The following is a 26,876-nucleotide window of genomic DNA, read 5'->3' on the forward strand; positions in this document are numbered from 1 at the left end:
GATTCCATCCTTTGTTAACATAGCCACCCCACCTCCCTTTCCTTCCTGTCTGTCCTTCCTAATTGTCAAATACCCCTGGATGTTTAGTTCCCAGTCATGGTCACCTTGCAGCCATGCTTCTGTAATGGCCACCAGATCATACTCATGTGTAGTTATTTGTACCGTCAACTCGTCTATTTTGTTACGAATGCTGCGTGCATTCAGATAAAGAACTTTTAAATATGTTTTGTGACAATTTATTCCTGCTTTTACCTCCTTTACTACTTTACCTTTATCTTTATACATTCTGTCCCTTCCTGACACGATCTGGTTTTTAATTCCCCCACTGCTACCTGGCTCTATTGCCTTCTCCGCTGGCATTTTTATTTTTCGCTCTCGAAACCTTTGCGAAGGGATCGAGCACAGGTGGACTGGAAACAAAGATTGTCCAAGAAAACAGTAAATGACCAATGGCAGGCCTTCAAGGCTGAGATAGTTCAGGTGCAAACCAAACATATTCCCATAAGGAGGAAAGATGGGCCATCCAAAGCTAGAGCTCCCGATGAGAAAGGATATCGAGGTTAGAATAAAACAGAGAAAGGAGGTTTACGACAAATGTCAGGTACAGAATACCGTCAAAAACCAGGCAGAATAGAGAGTGCGGGGGAAAATGAAACAGGATTTAAGGGCAAGGAGACAATATGAGAAAAGATTAGCAGGTAACATAAAAGAGAACCCAAAAATCTTCTATAAACATATGAAAAGTAAAAGGATAGTTAAAGGAATGGTGGGGCCGATTAGGGACCAAATAGGAGCTCATCATACGGAGGCAGAGGGCGTGGCTGAGGTACTGAATGAGTACTTAGCATCTGTCTCCACAAGAGGATGAAGTTAATGTTGCAGTAGAGGGGGGAGTAGAGAAATTGGATAAAAATGGATAGAAAGGAGGTGCTAAATAGGTTGTCATCACTCAAAGTTAACAAGTCACCCGGTCCAGATGTGATGCATCCTAGGTTGCTGAGGGAAGCTAGGGTGGAGATAGCAGAAGCTCTGACCACAATCTTTCAATCTCCCTCAGATATATGGGAGTGGTGCCAGAAGACTGGAGGATTGCAAATGTTACACCCCTGTTTAAAAAAGGGGAGAGGGTTAAACCTGGTAACTACAGGCCAATCAGTCTAATGTCAGTGATGGGTGAACGACCAGAGACCATTGTCAAGGACAAAATTAATTCTCACTTGGAGAAGCATGGGTTAATAAGGGGCAGCCAGTATGGATTTGTGAAAGGTAAACCGTGTCTGACTAACCTGATTGAGTTCTTTGATGAAGTAACAGAGGTTTGATGAAGGTAGTGCAGTAGATGTTATATATATGGACTTTCAAAAGGCATTTGATAAAGTACCACATAAGAGACTCACTCGGAAAATAGAAGCACAGGGAATTAAAGGGCTGATGGTAATTTGGGTATATAATTGGCTAAGGGATAGGAAGCAGTGAGCAGTGCTGAGGGATGTTTTTCTGACTGGAGGGAAGTATGCAGTGGGTTCCCCCAGGGGTCGGGATTAGGACCATTGCTTTTCTTGTTATATATAATTGACCTGGACTTGGGTATAGGTGTACAATTTCAAAGTTTATGGACGATACAAAACTTGGCAACGTAGTAAATAGTGAGCATCGTAGTAGCAGACTTCAGAAGGACAGAGACAGACTGTGAAATGAGCAGACACAAGACAGATGAAATTAAATGAGGATAAGTGTGAAGTGATGCACTTTGGGAGAAACAACAGGGAGAGGCCGTATAATCTAAATGGGACTATTTTGAGGGGGTGCAAGAGCAGAGGGTCCTGGGGGTCCATATTCACAAATCTTTGAAAGTGCCACGGCAAGTTGGTGAGGCGGTTCAGAAAGCGTATGGGATACTTGGCTTTGTAAATAGGGCCTGTAGGGGGTTTTGCACAGGCGTGTTTGGTCAGTCAGCTTTGCCTCTGACTACCATCTTTGAGCGGTTCGAATCGCTCGCCCCCTGGGTTCTGGACACTGGACTTAGATACAGGCAGCGATACAGAGAAGACTCGAGTAGACAGGTGGTTGGATGCAAACAAAACCAAGATTTTATTGAAGAGGAAAACTTGATACAATCTTATGGAAAAATTATTAGTGTACACTTCTACAGGCAAAACTTACAAGAGTCATAATAATATTATACTTATACGGGGAACACACGGCACATTGAGGGAAAACAACTATCAGCTTGAGTTTGCATGAAGATAGTCGCAGGTCAGCTGAGGCTGAAGGCCCGATGATTCGAAGCCTACCCTCAGTTGGTCTTCCTCAGTTGGTCTTCTTCAGGTGGCCTTTCCTCCGGTGGTCTTCCCTCCTCCCCTCGTCGCGTCCCGCTTCGCCTGGCCTGAATTGCCCGTGTTCGCTCGACCCGGTGCCGGGGCGAGTCCCGATAGAGTGGGAAAGGGCACAGGCAAAGGCCAGGGGGTAAGCGCGGGACGGGGGAAGAGCGGTAGCCACGAGGGCGAGGGGCCAAAGAGCTGGGAGAGCGGCAGCACCAGCACCAGTAGCAGAGCAGAGCAGGGGTTCACCTATTGCTACCCGGGGGCCTTCAATTATACCTTCGTCGAAAACCCTTATCTGCGCGCCAAATCAGGTTAGTTCCTTGTTTTAATTTTGGCGGGCTAGTTAAAATAATGGTAGCAATCTATACTGACGGTTTTTAGATGGCCGATAACTGCATCTACCGGCCCGATAATTGACTTGTATTGTCCTGAAAGTCCTTGATGGGCTTGTCCAGCCTCGATGGATGTGTTTAATCTGTTTCCGATTATGTATGCAGACTGTTTGATGGCCTTAACTATAGGCCTCATTGAATTTAGATCTGTGTCCAATTCGGTCTAATACATAATTCACAGTTCTGTCTGGGTCCCAAAACACAAAGTTCTCTTCACAGAAAGCCTGCAACCTTAGTTTCGATTTCTCCCAATCTGTCCGCGCTGCAGAATCCATTTTGGAATCCCGCAGGCTTTCTGCCACGAGGCACCGACGCCATCTTGGGTACCCTTTTTAATTTAAAGTGTCCACGCAGGGTCCCTTTTATTAATAATAACCTTCGGGGAGATGCACAAATTTTGCAAATCTAACAGGCCATTGAATACAAAAACAGGGAAGTTACACTAAACCTTTATAAATCACTAGTTAGGAACATAGGACAGGAGGAGGCCATTCAGCCCCTCGAGTCTGTTCCGCCATCCAATGAGATCACGGCTGATCTGTGATCTAACTCCATACACCCGCCTTTGGCCCATATCCCTTAATACCTTTGGGTAACAAAAACCTATCAATCTCAGATTTAAAATTAACAATTGATCTCACATCAATTGCCGTTTGCGGAAGAGAGTTCCAAACTTCTACCACCCTTTGTGTGTAGAAGTGTTTCCTAATTTCACTCCTGAAAGGTCTGGCTCTAATTTTTAGACTATGTCCCCAGTCCTAGAATCCCCAACTAGCGGAAATAGTTTCTCTCTATCTACCCTATCTGTTCCCCTTAATATCCTGAAAACTTCGATCAGATCACACCATAACCTTCTAAATTCTAGGGAATACAACCCTAATTTGTGTAATCTCTCCTCGTAACTTAACCCTTGAAGTCCGGGTATCATTCTGGTAAACCTACGCTGCACTCCCTCCAAGGCCAATATATCCTTCCTAAGGTGTGGTGCCCAGAACTGCTCACAGTACTCCAGGTGTGGTCTAACCTGGGTTTTGTACAGCTGCAGGGTTTTGGCCTCAGCTGGTGTCTTGTGTACAGTTCTGGGCACCACACTTTAGGAAGGATGTCAAGGCCTTGGAGAGGGTGCAGAGGAGGTTGACCAGGATGGTACCAGGGATGAGGGACTTCAGTTATGTGGAGAGATTGGAGAAGCTGGGATTGTTCCCCTTAGAGCAGAAAAGGTTAAGAAGAGACCTAATAGAGGTGTTCAAAATGATGAGGGGTTTTGATTGAGCAAGTAGGAAGAAACTGTTCACTCTGGCAAGTGGGTCGGTAACCAAAGGTCACAGATTTAAAATAGTTGCTAAAAGAACTAGAGGGAAATGAGAAGAATTGTTTTCACACAGAGGGTTGTTAAGATCTGGAATGCACCATCTGAAAGGATGCTGGAATCAGGTTCCACAGGAACTTTCAAACAGTAATTGGACATGTACTTGAAGAGGACTAGTTTGCAGAGTTCTGGGGATAAAGCTGGGGTTTGGGACTAAATTGGACAGCTGTTTCAAAGAGCCGGCACAGACACGGTGGGCCGAATCACCTCCTTCTGTGCTGTTAGATTTGATGATCAGTGTGAAGACGCTGGTGTCCCTTAAGGCTCTTAGAGCTTTTAAAGCTCTTCCCACAGTCAGAACATTTAAAGGGTCTCTCGTCAGTGTGAACAAGCTGGTGTGACAGGAGGGTGGATGACACAGTGAATCCCTTCCCACACACGGAGCAGGTGAACGGTCTCTCCCCACTGTGTAGGTGTTGGTGTCTCTTCAGCTCCTGGGAGCTTTTAAAGATCTTCCCACAGTCGGAACATTTAAAGGGTCTCTCGTCAGTGTGAACTCGCTGATGTGCCAGCAGGTTGGATGACTGAGTGAATCCCTTCCCACACACGGAGCAGATGAATGGTCTCTCTCCAGTGTGGAGGCGCTGGTGTACCTGCAGGTTGGACGACTGAGTGAATCTCTTCCCACAGTCAGAACAGTTAAACGGCCTCTCATCAGTGTGAACAAGCAAGTGTTGCTTCAGATCCCCGGAGCTTTTAAAGCTCTTCCCACAGTCAGAACAGTTAAACGGCCTCTCATCAGTGTGAGCTCGCTGGTGTCGCTTCAGATCCTGGGGGCTTTTAAAGCTCATCCCACAGTCAGGACACTGAAAAGGTCTCTCATCAGTGTGAACTCGCTGGTGTCCCTTCAGTTCCCCGGGGCTTTTAAAGCTCTTCCCACACTCAGAACACTGAAATGGTCTCTCATCAGTGTGAACTCGCTGGTGTTCCTTCAGTTCCCCAGGGCTTTTAAAGCTCTTCCCACAGTCAGAACAGTTAAACGGCCTCTCATCAGTGAGAGCTCGCTGGTGTTGCTTCAGATACTGGGGGCTTTTAAAGCTCTTCCCACAGTCAGGACACTGAAATGGTCTCTCATCAGTGTGAACAAGCTGGTGTCCCTTCAATTCCCTGGGGCTTTTAAAGCTCTTCCCACAGTCAGAACACTGAAATGGTCTCTCGTCAGTGTGAACTCGCTGGTGTCCCTTCAGTTCCCTGGCGCTTTTAAAGCTCTTCCTACAGTCAGAACACTGAAACGGTCTCTCATCAGTGTGAACTCGCTGGTGTGTTTGCAGGTGGGATGAACAAACAAATCCCTTTCCACACATGGAGCAGGTGAACGGACTGTCCCTGGTGTGACTGCACCGTTGAACTTGTATTGCAGATGGGGAACTGAATCCCTTCCCGTCGTCCCCACCTTTACCCGGTTTCTCCCCGGTGTGACGGTGCACGTGTCTCGCCAGGTCAGACGATCGGCTGAATCCGTGTCCACACACCGAACACGTGTGCGGTTTGTCATCGCTGCGATTGCTGCTTTCTCCTTCCATGTGCAAAGGCCGATGATATTCAGGTCCGGATGAATCCAGCGACTCTGTCAGATCTTGACGTGATGTTTGGTCTGAGCTTCCCGCCTGTAACTGTTCGCTTCTATAACCCTGTAAATTGAGATCAGAAAAGGATCAGAGGCAAACTGTTGTTTAATTTTCCCCTTTCCAACCCTAGGGGTAGTGAAGCTGATTTTCAGGCTCCAGCTGCTGCACAGGTTGGTTGAAAGGATCAGCAGTAATGGCAGCTGTAATACCCACAAGCCCCCGCGCTCCAGAAAGCGCTCTGTTGACTCCGAGTCCCGCGCATGTGCTCATGGCCCCCGTGCTCTCCCTCCTGCTCCACAATCGCCCATCCCGATCGGTCCGCAACGCGCATGCTCAGCGCACAAAACCCCGCGGTTGGAACATCGGGTGCGCATGCGGAGCCACAACATCTGGTACGTGTGCGCGGCTCAGGTGGGGGCGAGTCGGTGTTTCGCCTCAGTCGCCAGGGAGGTGCGCATGCGCAGGACGACCCAACATTCTTCCCGTCAGCAATCACTCCCTCGCTTATTTAATAAAAACAGAAACAGCTGGAAATACTCAGCTGGTCAGTGGAGCGAGAAACAGAGTTAATGTTTCAGGTCGATGACCTTTCGCCAGAACTGCTTGTTCTTTAGTGTCAGCCAGTGACTCAGTTGGTAGCACTCTCGCCTCTGAGTCAGAAAGTTGTGGGTTCAAGTCCCAGCCCAGAGATTTGAGCACAAAAATCTAGGCTGACACTCCAGTGCAGTGCTGAGGGAGTGCAGCACTGTCAGAGGTGCCGATTTTTGGAGCAGACGTTAAACCGAGGCCCTGTCTGCTCTCTCAGGTTGATGTCAAAGATCCTGTGGCACTATTTCGAAGAAGAAAAGCAAAGAGAGGGCATGAAAAAATATTGGCAAGGAAAACAAGTGGCGCCTATTAGGGACGATAAGAGTAACCTGTGTGTGGAAGCGGAACACATGAATATGGTTCTTAATGAATACTTTGCGCCTGTTTTCACAAAAGAGAGGGACGATGCAGACATTGCAATCAGGGAGGAGGAGTGTTGCAGTGGGGAAAGAGTTAAACTGACATCGCTGGCAGTTTCACTGAATGGTGTAATAAAGACCATACTTTGCAGTAATAAGATTTTTCTAAGTTGCTGAATTGGCAGTGGAGATAACATAGCCGGACATGGAACCAACAGAGGTCAAGAGGATGCAAGTTCTGTTCTGGCAGGAAAGTAAAACAATGAGTTGGAAGTAAAAGAGGCCGAGAGAGGCAGGAAAGGAGGACAACGAGTATCCCATCTGGCATTAACACAGGTCAGAGGTTTTACACACTGCTTGACATATACTTTCCGATAATAAAGGCGGTACTTTCATGTAACGCGGCATAGGCAACCAATCAGTGAAGATGCATGCGGGCTGGGATCCAATCGGGTGGCAGCAATGAATTGTGCATGAGATGGCCATGTGTACTGTAATGTATCAAAATGTAGTGTTTGCTGTACCTATTTGGAAAGGTCTGGCTAAGACAGAGCAGACTGTTTCCCCATCGGTGCAATAAAGACAACTTGACTATCGATCTAAAACCTTGTGTCGAGTGTTGGTTTAAAATACTCCACAACAATTGGCGTCACGAACAGGATTTGAACCTGTGCGGGGATAGACAGTATACATGGACCAGGGTCCTGCAGGGGTTCCACAATAGTCCAAATATATTCCACCGTGTACTGAGTCAAGCCTTAGACGGGTTAGACCTATCAAAGTACCAGAGCGCCCTACTCCAATATGTCGATGACATAATGATTGCATCAGAGGATGCCAAAGGACACATGGGAGCAGTACTAGCCACCCTCCAGACACTTCAGAAAGCTGGCTTTAAATTGAAACCCCCGAAAAAAGGCACAGGTTGGACTGTCCAAAGTAAAGTATCTGGGGCACGAAATGAGCCAGGGGTATAAGGCACTCCCGCAGGAATGAAAGGCAGCCATAAAAGACATGTCAAGGCCAGTGACCGTCCGGGGAGTGAGGAAAGTGTTGGGACTGTTTAACTACTGCAGGAATTTTATATCAGACTTTGCAGGGAAAGCAGAGCCGATTCAACGGTTAGTTAAAGGGGGAGACCCGCCACTGATAAGATAGAATGGGAATCGGAGCAGGACGAGGCTTATGCAAAATTAAAAGCAGCCCTGACGTCTGCACCCGCACTAGGATTGCCAAATATAGTCAAACCATTCCATATATACTACAGTATAGACGGGAACTTCTATAACGCTGTAGTCACCCAAGAGTACGGGGGAGATATGAGGCCAATTGCCTATTACTCCACCCAACAAACCCCCGTGGCTAAAGGAATGGCGAGATGCGTGGCGGCCCTCGACTGCGCCGCATGGGCGGTGCGGATATGCGAGCCCGTCACTATGTCAGGACAGCTGATATTACACACGCAACACACAGTGTGGACCTGCTAAACACAGGCAAAATGGAGGTTGTATCAAACAGAAGGAGGGCAGCTTGGGAAGCAGTATTGATACCCAAGGACAGATCAGTCCAGGTTATAAGGGAACATAGAGTCAACCCCGCAGAGGGAATCCTATCAGAGGGTGAGGCACACGAGTGTCAGTTAGCAATCGAAGAAGAGGTCAGAGGAACCGTATCAGAATCGCCCCTTGAAAATCCCGAAAACACCTTTTATGTAGACGGATCTCGCCGATATATAAATGGGGAGCCACACACGGTTTGGCAGTAGTATCCGAGAACGGAGAAACAGTCGCAAAGGGAGGGCTTGAAGGAGGAACCTCAGCGCAGGTAGCAGAACTAGTGGCTCTCACGGAAGCATTGAAATTGGCAAAGGAAAACGAGTAAATATATACACAGACAGTAGGTATGCGTTTGGGGTAGTACATGATTATATGATAGCGTGGAATAGGAGAGGATATGTAACCTCCGGAGGAGGACAAATACAGCATGAGGAGGTAGTGAGAGACCTAGTAGAAGCAGTAAAAGGAGAAGAGGGAGCAGTGATTAAAATAAAGGCACACCGCAAGATAGTGAGCGAGTAACAAAAAGGAAATATGCTCGCTGATGAGGCAGCAAGAGCAGCAGGTAGAATAACAGCAGAGGAAGTGAACATTAAAAGAATCCAAGAGGAACCCGAAATGGAGGAGCAGGAGCAGTGGACAAAGAGAGGCGCAGCCAAAGGTAGAGATGGAATATGGAAAAAGGATCACAGGGTGACCGGACTGACACCATATGAACTCAGGACTGGACGAGCAGTGTGTCTGCCGGAAGGAGTAGCATCTGGTAGCGAGGGACTAGGACCCTTAAAAGATAAAATGAGGAAATACGTACAAACATTGGATAATCAATTGAAGGAGCTCAAACAAGAAGTTAAAGAACAAGACATCAGAAATAAAAATACACAAAAGCAGGGGCCCTCGGAGCCCCTACCCAAGGTGGGCGAGCAGGTATTTGTTAAAATATTGACAGAGAGATCGGGATTCTCACCTAGATGGACCAGACCATTTGAGGTTATGACCAGCGATACGTGCGCATGTATAGATATGGGGGGAAAGGGTAGATGGAAACATTGGACCCAATTAAAACGATACATCAATAACCCATCTGATCTTAAATCCCACAGGAACAATGGAATAAACACCGGAGATAAACTAACCTCTGGTGATGACCAGGCTTCTGCTTAATTTACAGGGAAACTTCACCATGAAGGTGGGATTACTGCTGGGACACGAAATAAGCAAAGGGACATCCCACATTACACGACAAGTACATGATGAAGAAGCACCATGTGTTAATGGAACAATCACATTCGGAGTCTCATCCACGGCTCCCAATACACAGAAAGAAGAGACAAGCGAACCGAGGATGCTACAATGTCCAGATATGAAACCTGGACCCATGAATGGACTAGTATTATTTACCGAGGGAGAACAATTGTATGGTAAAGTGAGACACGAAATTGTACCGGTGCTAATGAACTTAACCATGTTACAATGGCCAGGATATTGTGAAAGGTTTACTAAAACTAGAGAATTGTAAGCATATATGATGAAGAAAGTAATTAACCGAGCTGCTGATGCGACAGGGGCGACTAATTTTAGGGGACATGCTGCATTCCACCAAAGGATTAAGAGGAGCTTAGGAACCGATATACTCACGGGAATAAACATGGGGACATCATTCATTAATGCCCTAGATATACAAGGAGTCCAGAGTCATGTGGAACGACTACAAAGGGTAATACAGCAGATTTTAGAGAAGGAAACTGGTTTGGTTCGACAAGGATCAGAGTTGGGAGGACATACGATAAGAAAATTACTCGAGGGAATCAAGGTTATAGAGGACCATGCTAGCATTATCAACAAACTAAACCATAGAGATGAGGAACAGGCAAAAGACGGGGTAGGGAGAGGTTTGTGTCATGCCTATGGCCAATGGATTGCCGGACAGTTAAAACATAATCTGGCACAGATACCGCGAGGCGAGGTACCAGACTGGATTAACAGCACACAGCTCTATGGCCTGAGCCAGAATCCAGGCCCTCTGAGTGCTTGTACCCTCAAAGGGATGACCAGAGTATATCCAGTGATACAAAAATGTAAAGCAGAAGTGACAGCAATGATAGGCATGGTACTCCTGATACCAGTGGTGGGACTAGACATGACTCCATACCCACAGTACCAGGTAACAAACATAGGCATAGTGAGGGGTGAGACATACCTCCAATACTATCCAATTGATACCTATGCCATCAGGAAGAATGGTACTATGAGAGGAGTCTCCCTAAACGGATGCCACGGGAAAGGCACGCTTACGATATGCCCACATCCGGTAGGAGAAGGCCCTAAGGATGAGTGCGGCTACAATAAGACAGAGGGATGTGTGTTGGAATTATCACATGTTGATCACCATCACACCTACTCGGGATATAGAGGCGAAGGGGAGTATTGTATAGCCACCACAGAGACTGAGTACCAATATAGTAACCTTGTATGTGCAATCACAATGCCTAACTTTTGCTTTACACCAAAGATCCCTGTGACAATTTGACACACCAGATTGGTGTATGTACATTCAAGGGAGGAGATAAAACTAAATGTGCCAGATAGTCTAAAGGACGAGTTGGTTAATTATGAAGATCCGGTCGGGGCCCCAATACCCCGCCTGCAAGAGGATCTGCAAGAAATGAAAGAGGATTTAAGTAAGATGGTGAAACAATACATAGTGTTGTAAAGGAATCTTGGGGAATTAGAAAGGGACATAGAGGTAGAGCTACAGGAAGTCCCGTGGTATGAGAAGCTGTGGGATTGGGGAGTGAATGTCAACATACTCCCATGGATCTGCATCATTTCTCATATATTAGTGATAGTACAGTTAGTCATGGCTATAGGATGGGGAATAGCAGCATGCACCGCTTGTAAAAAGAAACGGACCAAACAAAGAGCTAAAGCGAGACGGAAAACACAAGTTTGCTCTAAACATGATGGGTATGCAGGGCCTCCCGAACCAGCGCCTGATCACCACATGGGGCAGGAGGCACAGCGATGCTTATACATGTGGTTTAACTTGGGCAAGGGCCAAGTACCAAAAGGGGGGATTGCAGTGGGGAAAGAGTTAAACTGACATCGCTGGCAGTTTCACTGAATGGTGTATTAAAGACAATAATCTAATGGGCCTTTTGCAGTAGTAAGCTTTTTCTAAGTTGATAACATAGTCGGATGTGGAAACCATAAGAGACCGAAGATGATGTAAGTTCTGTTCTGGCAGGAAAGTAAAACAATGAAAGAGGCCGAGAGAGGCAGGAAAGGAGGACAATGAGTCAGAAGTACAATGTTGATGAGACCCATTTGGCATAAACAAAGGTCAGAGGTGCAACAACAGCTTGTGGGATAACGGCCGATAATAAAGGTGGTGCTTTAATGTAACGCAGCATAGGCAACCAATCAGTGAAGATGCATGTGGGCTGGGATCCAATCGGGTGGCAGGAATGAATTTTGACATGTGTATTGTAACGTATAAAAATGTAGTGTTTGCTGTACCAATTTGGAAAGGTCTGGCTAAGACAGAGCAGACTGTTTCCCCACCGGTGCAATAAAGACAACTTGACTATCGATCTAAAACCTTGTGTCAAGTGTTGGTTTAAAACACTCCACAATAGTGTAGTCACGGACAAATTATTCTAAAGAGCTTTTAAAAGCTACAAGATACGGGACTGAAGACGTTCCTCAAACGGAGGGGGGACAAATCCCAGGGACATGATGGTTTCTATCCGAGGATTCTGAGGGAAGCCAGGGGAAGGAATAACGGAGGGTCCCTGAGTATAAATTGGCTGGCGCCTTTCCCTACATTACAACAGTGACAGCAATTCAAAATCAATGAATTGGCCATGAAGCGCTTTGAGCATCCTGGGGTCGTGAAGGGCGGCGAATAAATGCACTCTCGCCTCTGAGTCAGAGGTCATGGGTTCAAGTCCCACTCCAAAGACTTGAGAGCAAAAATCCAGGCTGACACTCCAGTGCAGTGCTGAGGGAGTGCGGCACTGTCAGAGGTGCCGTCTTTCAGATGAGACGTTAAACCGAGAACTTGTCTGCTCTCTCGGGTGGACGTAAATGATCCCAGGGCACTATTTCAAAGAAGATTAGGGGAATTATCCCCGGTGTCCTGGCCAATATGAATCCCTCAATCAACATCACTAAAAAAAAACAGATTATCTAGTCATTATCACATTGCATAGAAACATAGAAGATAGGAGCAGGAGTAGGCCATTCAGCCCTTTGAGCCTGTTCCACCATTCAGTATGATCATGGCTGATCCTCTATCTCAATACCATATTCCCGCTCTCCCCATACCCCTTGATGCCTTTTGTCTCTAGAAATCTATCTATCTCCTTCTGTGGTAGAGAATTCCACAGGTTCACCACCCTCTGAGTGAAGAAATTTCTTCTCATCTCAGTCCTAAATGTCCTAAATATCCTGGGACTGTGACCCCTCGTTCGAGACCCCCAGCCAGGGGAAACATCCTCCAGTCTGTCTAGCCCTGTCAGAATTTTATACGTTTCAATGAGATCCCCTCTCATTCTTCTAAACTCTAGTGAATACAGACCTATTCGACCCAATCTCTCCTCATACGACAGTCCTGCCATTCCAGGAATCAGTCTGGTGAACCTTCGCTGCACTCCCTCTATGGCAAGTACATCCTTTCTTAGGTAAGGAGACCAAAGCTGCACACAGTACTCCAGGTGTGATCTCACCAAGGCCCTGTATAACTGTCGTAAGACATCTTTGCTCCTGTACTCAAATCCTCTTGCAATGAAGGCCAACATACCGTTTGCCTTCCTAACTGCTTGCTGCACCTGCATGTTTGCTTTCAGTGACTGGTGTACAAGTACACCCAGGTCCCTTTGTACATCAACATTTCCCAATCTATCACCATTTAAATAATACTCTGCCTTTCTGTTTTTTCTACCGAAGTGGATAACTTCACATTTAGCCACGTTATACTGCATCTGTCATGTATTTGCCTGATAATCTACATCCTAGGGTACTTCAGGAAGAGGCCCTAGAAATAGTAGATGCATTGCTGATCATCTTCCAACATTCGATGGAATCTGGAACAGTATCCATGGATTGGAGGGTAGCTAATGTTACCCCACTATTCAAAAAAGGTGGTAGAGAGGGTGGCAAATGTAACCCCGCTATTAGCCTAACATAATCCTTCTACCAATTACTTTAAATCTATGGCCCCTGGTTATTTACCTCGCTGATAAGGAAAATAGGTCCCTCCTACCCACTCTATCCAGGCCCCTCATAATTTTATACACCTCAATCAAGTCTCCCTCAGTCTCCTCTGTTCCAAAGAGCAGTTAGTAACAGAGATTGGAGAAGTTTGGGGCTTTTTTTTGCACTGAAGCAGCGAAGGATGAGGGCCAGCCTGATGGAGGTCCTCAAGACCATGAGGGCTATTGATCAAAGGCAAATGACAGATTCCTCTCCGGGCACCTCAACATCCGCATGCGCCGCTCTTGTTTGGGTTTAGAACGCGCATGCTCAGGGGCAGAGTCCCAGGACCAGCTGCTAGTGGGTTAGGTTGATTGGCTATGATAAATTGACCCTTAGTGTTAGGGGGATTAAATACTTGGGGTTACGGGGAAAGGGTGGGATATGTGTTGGTGTAGGGGTTATGGGGATTGGGTGGGATATGTGGTCGGTGCAGGCTCGATGGGCCGAAATGGCCTCTATCTGCACTGTGGGGTTTCTGTGGGCATGCTCAGGGGCAGCAGAGTCCCAGGGCCAGCTGCTGGTGTGCATGCTCAGGGGCGGCAGAGTCCCAAGACCAGCTGCTAGTGGGCATGCTCAGGGGCAGCAGAGGCCCAGCTGCTAGTGCGCATGCTCAGGGGCAGCAGAATCCCAGGACCAGGTGCTAGTGCGCATGCTCAGGGCCGACGCACTGGATAACGATCGTGAACGGTTGAAGAGTCGGAATTACCTGAGGAAAGAGAGTTTTCTCAGCTAAACGGACGAGCGGAGAGAGACGGGGAAATAAATGACGGTAAACACAAACCTGGGAGTCCGAGGATCCCGGGAAGCGAACAGAGCGGGTCAGACTGCCTCAGCGACACGTGACCGGGGCCTCAGTGACGTCAACGCCCACAGCCTGATTGACAGGAGCTTCCGACCAATAGGGAGCGAGCGTGGCGGGGCGGGGCTGGAGGAGCGAGCCGGCGGCGGGTCCTCCAACCAATCGGGGAGCCCGAGGGGCGGGAGTAGCGCCGGCTGATTGTATGGTCCGCAGAGTAGCGAGTTTCTCCAGTCCCTTGTTCAGGGCCCGGGGCCAGGGGAGGGTGTGGGCCTTTATTCCCCTTATTGGACACAAGGCTCTTTGGTCTCACAACACACTGGCTCAGGTTTTAATAGAGACTTTTTAAATTCATGAATAAAAGCAGATAAACTTTGTGGAACAAAATATTATTTCGGAGTAAAAAAATTGTTATTTTCCTCTGGAATTTGTTAGTTTCAGACAATAGCAACGATTTGTATTTATATAACGTATTTAATGTAGTAAAATGTCCCAACGCGCTTCACGGGAACGTTATAAAACAAAATTTGACACCGGGTACAAACCAAACATATTCCCATAAGGAGGAAAGATGGGGCGTCCAAAGCTCGAGCTCCCTGGATGTCGAGGTTAGAATAAAACAGAAAAAGGAGGTTTATGACAAATGTCAGTTACAGAATACAGTCAAAAACCAGAAGAATACAGAGAGTGCGGGGGAAATTGAAAAAGGATACATGAAAGAAAGACTTGCATTTATATAGCGCCTTTCACGACCACTGGACATCTCAAAGTCACTGTTGTAATGTGGGAAACACGGCAGCCAATTTGTGCACAGCAAGCTCCCACCAACAGCAATGTGATAATAACCAGATTATCTGTTTTTGTTATGATGGTTGAGGGATAAATATTGGCCAGGACACCAGGGCTAACTCCCCTACTCTTCTTCAAAATAGTGCCATGGGATCTTTTACATCCACCTGAGAGAGCAGACGGGATCTCAGTTTAAAGTCTCATCAGAAAGACGGCACCTCCGACAGTGCAGCATTCCCTCAACACTGCACTGGAGTGTTAGCCTAGCTTTATGTGCTCAAGTCCCTGGAGTGGGACTGGAACCCACAACCTTCTGACTCAGAGGCGAGTGTGCTACCCACTTTTTTTAAATTATACTTTATTGAACATTAAGAACATTTACAACATCGTGATCATTACATTGTATGATACAAATCAATTCCACCGCCCTGCACAGCCATTCCGCCACCACATTTTAACATCAAAACCTGAAGTTTAATTTGTCACCTGTAACATATATTAATCGATTGTACTTTAAAAATTGGTTGTAAAATACTGTCCTTAAATTCCTTTCTGAATAAAACATCCACAGAGCCTTATAATTGTCTTTTAGCTTATATTTAAAATACTCTTTTAGATTGATTCTCCTCCCCTTAAAAAACAGAGCATTCCTTCTTTGCACAATCACGAATCTAGCCAAACTGAACATTAAATTAATTGCCGCTCCGCTAGACTCTGGCAGACTCTCCTGCAATCCCCATCTCAAAATTGAGTCCCACGGGATTCCCATTCTCGCTCTTCGGTCCCCACCCAGCAAAAAAGCTTCACACAACTGTCGAACATAGTACTTAAAGTCATTTAACTGCGGACATAACACCAGTAAATGGGACAGAGTCTCATCCTGTGTCCCACACATTGGGCAAGTTGCCGCCTCCACTCGTCCAATCTTGCACAAGACCGTCATGGTAAAAATCCGGTTATGAGCCAATTTGAAATCCAGTTCAATCCATTCTGGGCATTTAAAATTCACCCACACTCCCTTCCAAATCCTGTTGAAGTCCAGCTGTGGGTATATACTCTGCCAAAACTCCTGACCAGCAGGTGTCTTGAGTCTCCATTCTCTGAATACCTCATAGAAATCTCGAGTATTACAGTTGTCAAATTGGACCAACTCTCCCCCTTTCTCCAGTACAAAGCTTGGAAAAGCAGGACACATTTTACTTCCTTTGGAGATTTCCGCATTTATTTCTTCCATCCAATCCTGTGGCATTGCCCTCACAATCTTCTCATACATGATTCCTATTGCTTTTCCTTCTACCTCCTGATCCTCCTCCCACACCATGTCCCTCACTATCGCTTCCGGCAACCAACCTGGAATCACCTCGTATAATACATCTTTCACCGATATAATCCCAACTTTTATAAAAGCTTGATTAAATAAAACCTCTCCTTTGATGTTGACCCACCTGTTCAAAAATAAGGGCTGTTCTAAAAATTCCTCAGCCCGCTTGGGCATAAACTGCACACTTCTTAAAAATTGAGCCCAAGTCTCTACAACCCCCTTATAAAACCTAGGGAGAAGCTTAATCGATTTCAAAAACATATTATTGTATTCCATATACAATATCCCCTGCCCTCCTATCCCACTTTGTTTTAAAAAATGCTCAAAACAACTCTTCCAAAAACTTGAATTTGACTTCTGAAGAAATCTCTTCACCCATTTGATTCTAAAGGATTTTTTCTTCAAATCAGTATCTGGGAAGTTGAGTCCTCCCTGATTTCTCCGTCCAATGATGGTATTGTAAGCCACCAAGGCTGGTTTCCCTTCCCATAAAAACCTCACACAAGCCTCTCGGATGGACTTTTCTGCCCACTCAGGAATATCCTCCACCGTCAATAAGTACCATAGCTTAGATAGCAGGAGAGCAGACACCACTGTCGCTCTTCCTTGCACTTTCAACCACCTTCTTTCCCATCTTCCCAAAATCTTTTTAATTTTCATAACCTTCGGTTCCCAATTTAATCGATCCACTTCTTCCCTGTCTTTCTTGCACCCCATATGCACCCCCAGAAGTTCCAAAACCTCCACCACCTTAAAGGGACATTCCCCCAACCATTCCCCCCTACCCCTCCCTGCAACCAGGCATTGGGACTTACTATAATTCACTCTGGCACCTGAAGCTCTACAATATTCCTCCACTACCTCCATAGCTTTCCTCACTGACTCCCCATTTCTCAATGTTAAGGTTGTGTCATCTGCATATTGGTGTATCACCGACACCAGCCCAGAACTGGGTACCACAATCCCAACTACACCTTGTTTCTTTCGCACCATGTAACCTAATGGTTCTGCTACCAATGTGTACAGCAGTGGGGACAGGGGACAACCCTGTCTCACTGATCTCTGTATCGGAAAATACTTAGATAAAAAACCATTACATTTAACACAGCTAAATATGTTTGAATAAAAAATCCTTATCCACTGAATGAAATTTTCCTTGAAACCAAATGCTTCCAAAACCTTCAATAAAAACTCATGAGAGACCCTATCAAAGGCTTTCTCTTGATCTATCTTTAATACATAAGCCTCCCTCCTACTCTCTTCCATGAGTTCTATCGCATCTCGGATTGAGACCACAGAGTCTGCGATGTCCCGGCCTATGACTCCATAGGACTGAGAGGGCCAAACTATCTCCGGTAACACCTCCTTCAAACGATTTGCCATAACCCTCGCCAAGATCTTATAATCCACATTTAATAGTGTGATGGGCCTCCAATTCTTCAGATCCCGTCTATCCCCTTTATTTTTATAAGCTAAGCTTATGATACCTCTCCTCACAGATGGGGCCAGGCTTCCCTCAATTTTAATTTCCTTAAAAACTTCTAAGAGCAATGGACTTAAAATCTCGAAAAATTCCTTATAAAATTCTGCACTTAGTCCATCGGACCCTGGGCTTCCCCCCCCCCCCCCCCTCATTCCACTTATTGCTATTTTTATTTCCACTAATCCTACTTCTTTATCACACATGCTTCTCTCATCCTCCTTTAAACCCTTTTCAATAAAAGCAGTAACCTTCTCCATCTCCAAATTGGAAATGTCTTCTTTTGTATATAGCTCTTGATAAAAGCTGCTAGCTGCCTCCAAAATCTCCTCACTTTCATGAATGATCTTCTCCCCAACCTTCAACTCCTCAATTAACGATAATCTCTGTCGCAGCTTCTCTTGCTCTAGAAAATATCTAGTGCATCTTTCGCCCTCCAATGCATCTCTAGCCTTTGCACGGAGAATGGCCCCCTTGCATTTTTCAGCTTGCAATAATTCCCACTCTTCCCTTAGCACCCGGAACTTAGTCTCAGCTCCCTTATCCCCTCCGTCAACTGCTTTACAGACATCCGTAAACCTTTTGTTTATATTCTCTTCTCGATGCCGGTTAGCTGCCGCCCTCTTTTTCCCATAACATACCGAAAAAACTTTTACCTCATATTTGAAATTGTCCCACCAAACTCTTCTTTCTTTCAAGAACAAAAGTTCCTTCTGAGCATTCTTTATTATATTTATAATCCCTTCTTTATAAGCACTTTCCTTCAGGTATTGATTGTTTAAAATCCACACCCCTGAACCGATCTTAACTCTGCTGTTCCTAATTCTAAGAACCAAAGCCGAGTGATCACTAAAAAATACTTTTTTATAATAAATCTCCATCACCTCTGAACTTAACCCTTCCTGCATTAACACAAAATCTATTCGGCTCTGTTTTAAAACATCACCCACCCAACCTGCTCTGGAGAACTCCCTTTTTATGGGGTTCCGATCCCTCCATAAGTCTCTCAAATTTAAATTTGCCATCATTTTTATAATCATCCCTCTGGAGTTATCCTCTTTAAAGGTCATCTGGGCTGAAATGTCCATCCAAGATAAAAATACATTAAAATCCCCCACTATACAAGGATTTTCCACCTCTGCCACTTCAGTGAATAACCCCCGAAAAAACTCGCGACGCTTGCAATGGTCGTTCGGTGCATAGATATTAAAGAGATCACAATTAAATCCCTCCAATTTTACCCTTAGCCGTAAAAATCTCCCCTCAGTGTCCTTGTCCACCAAGGCAACATTCTCTTCTATGGACGGACTCACCAAAACAGCCACCCCTCTACGGTTATTGTTTGCACAACTTGCAAACACCTCTCCCTTCCAAACCTTCTGAACTCTTTCTAGAATATCCTCATCCCAAAAGGTTTCTTGCAGACACAACAAGTCCGTGCCTTTAAAACCCTGCAACAACTGCTGCAATTTCTTCTCACCCCTCAGTCCGTTCACATTGATCGAGACCAATGTAATCATGGCTCCAAAGAAGGGAAGTATGCCCAATAATCTCCCCATCATTTAATCTCTGGCTCTTCCCTCCTCTCATGCTCCTTCTCAACTTTTCGGCCAGCTGTTGCTTTTTCCTGCAGCCTCCGGCTCTTTTTCCCCTCCTGTTTGACCCCTCCCTGCTGTTTCAGCCTCTTCCTTGCCTTAACTTTCGGCCCAGGAGCTGCCCTTTCTCCCTCCTTCTGCCCCTCACTAACCTTTCCCTTTCCACATGATGCCACCCCATCCCCGACTTCCATGTTTCTGTCCCCCTCTAATTCCTCACACTCAAGCTCTTCTGCAACCCCCTGTGCCTGCTCCCCGTCAGATACATAATCCTGCTCCCCGTCAGATACTTCATCTCCCATAGAGAGACTTCCTGCTATCGCAGTTTCTCCCACTGTGCCGCCCCCTTCAACCACGTCGCTACCTCTGACCCTTGCACCTTGTTCCCTCACTCCATGGGACGATGGCGCACCTAAATTGTTCCCTTCTGACGTCTCTATCTCGCCGATCCCATCCTGCTGTCCCTTTAAGGCTCCTGCCTCTTGCACCCTCTCCCCGCCCTGCCCCCACCCACTCACCAAAATATCCGACTCCCCGCCTTTCCCCGGAGCACTCACTTCCACCACACACCCCGCTCCTACCTCCTCTCCCCCCGCAGACACCAGACTCCCCGGGGGAGCCGAACTGCACTAAGGCTCAAGTCTGCACTCAACCCTTGCTGCCCGCTGCTGTCTTTGTTCCCCTCCATAGCATTCGCTGTGTTTTCCGCCATCTCCATCTCGATCTCCGCTCTGCCAACCTCTGCCTCTTCCTGTGCTCCTTTTTCCTTCATTTTATCGGCTGTGTCCTCCGACTGCACCGCACCTCCGGCCGTTCCACACTCCTCTCCTGCTCCTTCTCCCATCTCCTCATCACTCATTTCGCTCCCTTCTGCCACGCACTCACAGTGGGCGGGGCCTTTATGACACACCCCACAGCTCTCCGCCTTGCAGCTCCGCGCGATATGTCCCGACTCACCGCAATTGTAACAATACAAATCAGGACAGTTTCTCACGAGATGGTCATGTCCCAGACAATAGTAACACACCTTTACTTGGTTATCGTGCAGCACACGAAAGTATTGTACTCCTTCCAGTGTCTCGAACTTCATACTGTAAGGCAAAGACCTCACCCCCTCTGGGAACCGCACCTTTACATACCGGGTTCCGTCTGCTACCCGTGTTCCCGGATAGTACCTCCTCTTTATTTCGGAACAGATTTTAATGTCCCACGACTCCAACTTTTTGCTCAGCACTTCGTCCTCGATGTACACAGGCAAGTTCAAAAATGAAACCACCACCTCCTCTGAATATAGCAGAGTCACCTCCAAAAATTTCTCCCCAACTTTCAGACTGAGCAGCAGTTTTTCCACCTCCTCACGGCCACTGACCGTCACCTCAAATCCCACATTTGGTTTTGGTCGGCAGGCAAAACAGCTTCCCTCACCACAGTCCTCATGAACCGCCTGGATTATATCCCAGGCTCGAATCTTCTTATCTTCACATTGCACCACCACTGTATTTTCTTTACCAAACCTCCTGAGGTCCCGGCCCAAATCTTTGGGCCTTTTTTTTCCCCTTCCCACCACAGTTTCTTCCCTAATAAAATTCCTCTCGGGAATATTGTCCTCTGAGGGGCCCAGCACTCCGGACCCCTCAGCAGCCATCTGGCTGTTTTTTGTGGGCCAAAAAGGCCCTAAAACCTGAAAACAACACCCCAAAACCCACCACCAACTTTTTACAAATCTTCCTCCAACACCCAGCTGCAATTAGGCAACCAGTCACACCTGGCTCACTCCTAGCCCCTCCCCCCGAGAGAGTGCAACCCACTGAGCCACAAGGGAGAGAATACAAGAAAAGATTAGTGGGTAACGTAAAAGAGAACCCAAAAATCTTTTATAAATGTATCAAAAGTAAAAGGATAGTTAAAGGAATGGTGGGTCCAAATAGGAGCTCATCATACGGAGGCAGAGGGCATGGCTGAGGTACTGAATGAGTACTTAACATCTGTCTTCACAAAAGAAGAGGATGAAGTTAATGTCGCAGTAGAGGAGGGGGGAGTAGAGAAATTGGATAAAAATGGATAGAAAGGAGGTGCTAAATAGGTTGTCATCACTCAAAGTTAACAAGTCACCCGGTCCAGATGTGATGCATCCTAGGTTGTTGAGGGAAGCTAGGGTGGAGATAGCAGAAGCTCCGACCACAATCTTTCAATCTCCCTCAGATATATGGGAGTGGTGCCAGAGGACTGGAGGATTGCAAATGTTACACCCTGTTTAAAAAAGGGAAGAGGGATAAACCTGGTAACTACAGGCCAATCAGTCTAATGTCAGTGGTGGGTGAACGACTAGAGACCATTGTCAAGGACAAAATTAATTCTCACTTGGAGAAGCATGGGTTAATAAGGGGCAGCCAGTATGGATTTGTTAAAGGTAAATTGTGTCTGACTAACCTGATTGAGTTCTTTAATGAAGTAACAGAGGGTTGATGAAGGTAGTGCAGCAGATGTTGTATATATGGACTTTCAAAAGGCATTTGATAAAATACCACATAAGAGACTTACTCGGAAAATAGAAGCACAGGGAATTAAAGGGATGATGGTAATTTGGGTATATAATTGGCTAAGGGAGAGGAGACAGTGAGCAGTGCTGAGGGATGTTTTGCTGACTGGAGGGAAGTATGCAGTGGGTTCCCCCAGGGGTCGGGATTAGGACCATTGCTTTTCTTGTTATATATAACTGACCTGGACTTGGGTATAGGTGTACAAGTTTGAAGTTTATGGATGATACAAAACTTGGCAACGTAGTAAATAGTGAGCACAGTAGTAGCAGACTTCAGGAGGACAGAGACAGACTGTGAAATGAGCAGACACAAGGCAGATGAAATTAAATGAGGATAAGTGTGAAGTGATGCACTTTGGGAGAAACAACAGGGAGAGGCCGTATAATCTAAATGGGACTATTTTGAGGGGGTGCAAGAGCAGAGGGACCTGGGGGTCCATATTCACAAATCTTTGAAAGTGCCACGGCAAGTTGGTGAGGCGGTTCAGAAAGCGTATGGGATACTTGGCTTTGCAAAAAGGGCCATTGAATACAAAAACAAGGAAGTTACACGAAACCTTTACAAATCACTAGGAACATAGGACAGGAGTAGGCCATTCGGCCCCTCGAGCCTGCCCCGCCATTCAATGTGATCATGGCTGATCATCCAAGTTCAGTACACGGTCCCTGCTTTCTCCCCATACCCCTTGATCCCTTTAGCCTTAAGAAATATATCCAACTCCTTCTTGAATATATTTAATGAATTGGCCTCTACTGCCTTCTGTGGTAGAGAATTCCACAGGTTCACCACTCCCTGGGTGAAGAAATTCCTCCTCATTTCTGCCCTAAAATGCCTACCCCTTAACCTTAGACTGTGACCCCTGGTTCTGGATTCCCCGACCATCGGGAACATCCTCCCTGCATTTAGTCCAGTCCTGCCAGAATTTTATAAGTTTCAATGAGATCCCCTCTCATTCTTCTAAACTCCAGTGAGTACAAGCCCAATCGACCCAATCTCTCCTCATACGTCATTCCTGCCATCCCAGGGATCAGCCTGGTGAATCTTCGCTGAACTCCATCCATGGCAAAAATATCCTTCCTCAGATAAGGCGACCAAAACTGCACACAATACTCAAGATGTGGTCTTACCAAGGCCCTGTACAACTGCAGCAAGACATCCTTGTTCCTGTACTCAAACCCTCTCGTTATGAAGGCCAACATACCATTTGCCTTCTAAACCGCCTGCTGCACCTGCATGCTTACCTTCAGCGACTGATGCACAAGGACACCCAGGTCTCGTTGCACTTCCCCTTCTCCCAATCTATTGCCATTCAGATAATAATCTGCCTTCCTGTTTTTGCCACCAAAGTGGATAACCTCACATTTATCCACGTTATATTGCATCTGCCATGCTTCTGCCCAATCACCCAACCTGTCCAAATCATCCTGTCATTTCTCGGCATCCTCCTCACAGCACACACGCCCACCCAGCTTTGTGTCGTCTGCAAACTTGGAGATATTACATCTAGTTCCCTTGTCTAGATCATTAATATATATTGTGAATAGCTGGGGTCCAAGGACCAATCCCTGCGGTACCCCACTAGTCACTGCCTGCCACTCGGAAAAAGACCCGTTTATTCTAACTCATTGCTTTCTATCTGACAACCAGTTCTCTATCCAAGTCAATACCTTGCCCCCAATCCCATGTGCCTTAATTTTGCACGCTAATCTCTTATGTGGGACCTTATCAAAAGCCTTCTGAAACTCCAAATACACCACATCCACCGGTTCTCCCTTATCTATTTTACCAGTTACATCCTCAAAAAATTCCAGTAGATTAGTCAAGCACGATTTACCTTTTGTAAATCCATGTTGACTTTGTCCGATCCTGTCACTGTTTTCCAAGTGCTCTGCTATTACATCTTTTATAATGGACTCTAGCATTTTCCCCACTACCGATGTCAGGCTTACCGGTCTGTAATTCCCCGTTTTTTCTCTACCATCTTTTTTGAATAGTGGGGTAACATTAGCCACCCTCCAATCCATGGGTACTGTTCCAGATTCCATCGAATGTTGGAAGATGATCAGCAATGCATCTACTATTTCTAGGGCCACTTAACCTTAAGTACCCTAGGATGTAGATTATCAGGCTGATCTGTGACCTAACTCCATACACCCGCCTTTGGCCCATATCCCTTAATACCTTTGGGTAACAAAATCCTATCAGTCTCAGATTTAAAATTAACAATTGATCTCGCATCAGTTGCCATTTGCAGAAGAGAGTTCCAAACTTCTACCACCCTTTGTGTGTAGAAGTGTTTCCTAATTTCACTCCTGAAAGGTCTGGCTCTAATTTTTAGACTATGTCCCCGAGTCCTAGAATCCCCAACCAGCGGAAATAGTTTCTCTCTATCTACCCTATCTGTTCCCCTTAATATCCTGAAAACTTCGATCAGATCACACCTTAACCTTCTAAATTCTAGGGAATACAACCCTAATTTGTGTAATCTCTCCTCGTAACTTAACCATTGGAGTCCGCGTATCATTCTGGTAAACCTACGCTGCACTCCCTCCAAGGCCAATATATCCTTCCTAAGGTGTGGTGCCCAGAACTGCTCACAGTACTCCAGGTGTGGTCTAACCAGGGTTTTGTACAGCTGCAGGGTTCTGGCCTCAGCTGGAGTCTTGTGTACAGTTCTGGGCACCACACTTTAGGAAGGATGTCAAGGCCTTGGAGAGGGTGCAGAGGAGGTTGACCAAGATGGTACCAGGGATGAGGGACTTCAGTTATGTGGAGAGATTGGAGAAGCTGGGATTGTTCCCCTTAGAGCAGAGAAGGTTAAGAGGAGACCTAATAGAGGTGTTCAAAATGATGAGGGGTTTTGATTGAGCAAGTAGGGAGAAACTGTTCACTCTGGCAAGTGGGTCGGTAACCAAAGGTCACAGATTTAAAATAGTTACTTAAAGAACTAGAGGGGAATGAGGAGAATTGTTTTCACACAGAGGGCTGTTAAGATCTGGAACGCACCATCTGAAAGGATGCTGGAATCAGGTTCCACAGGAACTTTCAAACGGTAATTGGACATGTACTTGAAGAGGACTAGTTTGCAGAGTTCTGGGGATAAAGCTGGGGTTTGGGACTAAATTGGACAGCTCTTTCAAAGAGCCGGCACAGACACGATGGGCCGAATCACCTCCTGTGCTGTTAGATTCTATGATCAGTGTGAAGACGCTGGCGACTCTTAAGGCTCTTCGAGCTTTTAAAACTCTTCCCACAGTCAGAACAGTTAAATGGTCTCTCGTCAGTGTGAACAAGCTGGTGTCTCTTCAGCTCCTGGGGGCTTTTAAAGCTCTTCCCACAGTCAGAACATTTAAAGGGTCTCTCGTCAGCGTGAACAAGCTGGTGTGACAGGAGGATGGATGACACAGTGAATCCCTTGCCACACATGGAGCAGGTGAACAGGCTCTCTGCAGTGTGAACTCGCTGGTGTTGCTTGAGCTCCCCAGGGATTTTAAAACTCTTCCCACACTCAGAACATTTAAAGGGTCTCTCGTTAGTGTGAACTCGCTGGTGTCCCTTCATCATCCCAGGGCTTTTAAAGCTCTTCCCACAGTCAGAACTGTTAAATGGTCTCTCATCAGTGTGAACAAGCTGGTGTCTCAGCAGGGTGGAGGACTTCAAGAATCCCTTCCCACACACGGAGCAGGTGAACAGCCTCTCCGCAGTGTGAACAAGCTGGTGTCCCTTCAGATCCCCGGGGCTTTTAAAACGCTTCCCACAGTCAGGGCAGTTAAACGGCCTCTCATCAGTGTGAACAAGCTGGTGTGAAAGGAGGGTGGAGGTCCGAGCGAATCCCTTCCCACACACGGAGCAGGTGGACGGTCTCTCCCCAGTGTGTAGGAGCCAGTGTCCCTTCAGCTCCTGGGGGCTTTTAAAGCTCTTCCCACAGTCAGAACATTTAAAGGAACTCTCATCAGTGTGAACAAGCTGGTGTGTCTGCAGGTTGGATGACTCACTGAATCCCTTCCCTACATGGAGCAGGTGAATGTCCTCTCCCCAGTGTGGAGGCGCTGGTGTCTCTGCAGGTTGGCTGTCTGAGTGAATCCCTTCCCACAATCGGAGCAGGTGAACGCCCTCTCCCCAGTGTGAACTCGCTGGTGTTGCTTGAGCTCCCGGGGGCTTTTAAAACTCTTCCCACAGTCAGGACAGTTAAAGGGTCTCACATCAGTGTGAACAAGCTGGTGTTTCTTCAGATTCCCAGAGCTTTTAAAGCTCTTCCCACATTCAGAACATTGAAATGGTCTCACATCAGTGTGAACAAGCTGGTGTGTTTGCAGGTGGGAAGAACAAACAAATCCCTTTCCACACACGGGGCAGGTGAACAGACTATCCCTGGTGTGACTGCGCCATTGAACTTCTATTGCAGACGGGGAACTGAATCCCTTCCCGCCATCCCCACCTTTACCCGGTTTCTCCCCGGTGTGATGGTGCACGTGTCTCGCCAGGTCAGGCAATTGGCTTAATCCGCGTCCACACACCGAACACGTGTGCAGTTTGTCATCACTGCGATCGCTGCTTTCTCCTTCCATGTGCAAAGGCCGATGATATTCAGGTCCTGATGAATCGAGTGACTCTGTCAGATCTTGACGTGATGTTTGGTCTGAGCTTCCCGCCTGTAACTGTTCACTTCTATAACCCTGTAAATTGAGATCAGAAAAGGATCAGAGGCAAACTGTTGTTTAATTTTCCCCTTTCCGAACCTAGGGGCAATGAAGCTGATTTTCAGGCCCCAGCTGCTGCACAGGTTGGTTGAAAGGATCAGCAGTAATGGCGGCTGTAATACCCACAAGCCCCGGCACTCCAGAAAGCGCTCTGTTGACTCTGAGTCCCGCGCATGTGCTCATGGCCCCCACGCTCTCCCTCCTGCTCCTCAATCGCCCGTCCCGATCGGTCTGCAATGC

The 26,876-nt window shown here is 46.6% G+C and overlaps 1 protein-coding gene and 1 pseudogene across 1 annotated transcript; one reads left to right on the plus strand and one right to left on the minus strand.

Moving 5' to 3' along the window:
• Positions 1-2,064: 2,064 nt before the first annotated feature.
• LOC147119412 (uncharacterized) lies at positions 2,065-14,296 on the minus strand. The gene is made up of 2 exons (XM_085985013.1): positions 14,197-14,296; positions 2,065-5,716 (listed from the first exon to the last, which is right to left on the minus strand). Exon 2 carries the CDS (start codon positions 5,606-5,608, stop codon positions 4,307-4,309), a length of 1,302 nt encoding a protein of 433 aa, XP_085841139.1. The 5' UTR covers positions 5,609-5,716; positions 14,197-14,296; the 3' UTR covers positions 2,065-4,306.
• Positions 13,555-26,876, plus strand: part of LOC147119413 (uncharacterized) — a 182,337-nt pseudogene continuing 169,015 nt past the window's right edge.

The sequence above is a fragment of the Somniosus microcephalus genome, chromosome 4 (assembly GCF_052327205.1).
Source record: "Somniosus microcephalus isolate GS21.2 chromosome 4, FLI_Smic_1.0, whole genome shotgun sequence".
NCBI lineage: Eukaryota > Metazoa > Chordata > Chondrichthyes > Squaliformes > Somniosidae > Somniosus > Somniosus microcephalus.

Coding starts and splice junctions, on each gene's coding strand:
- LOC147119412 (XM_085985013.1), bottom strand. CDS start 5,608: ATGGAAGGAGAAAGCAGCAATCGCAGCGATGACAAACCGCACACGTGT.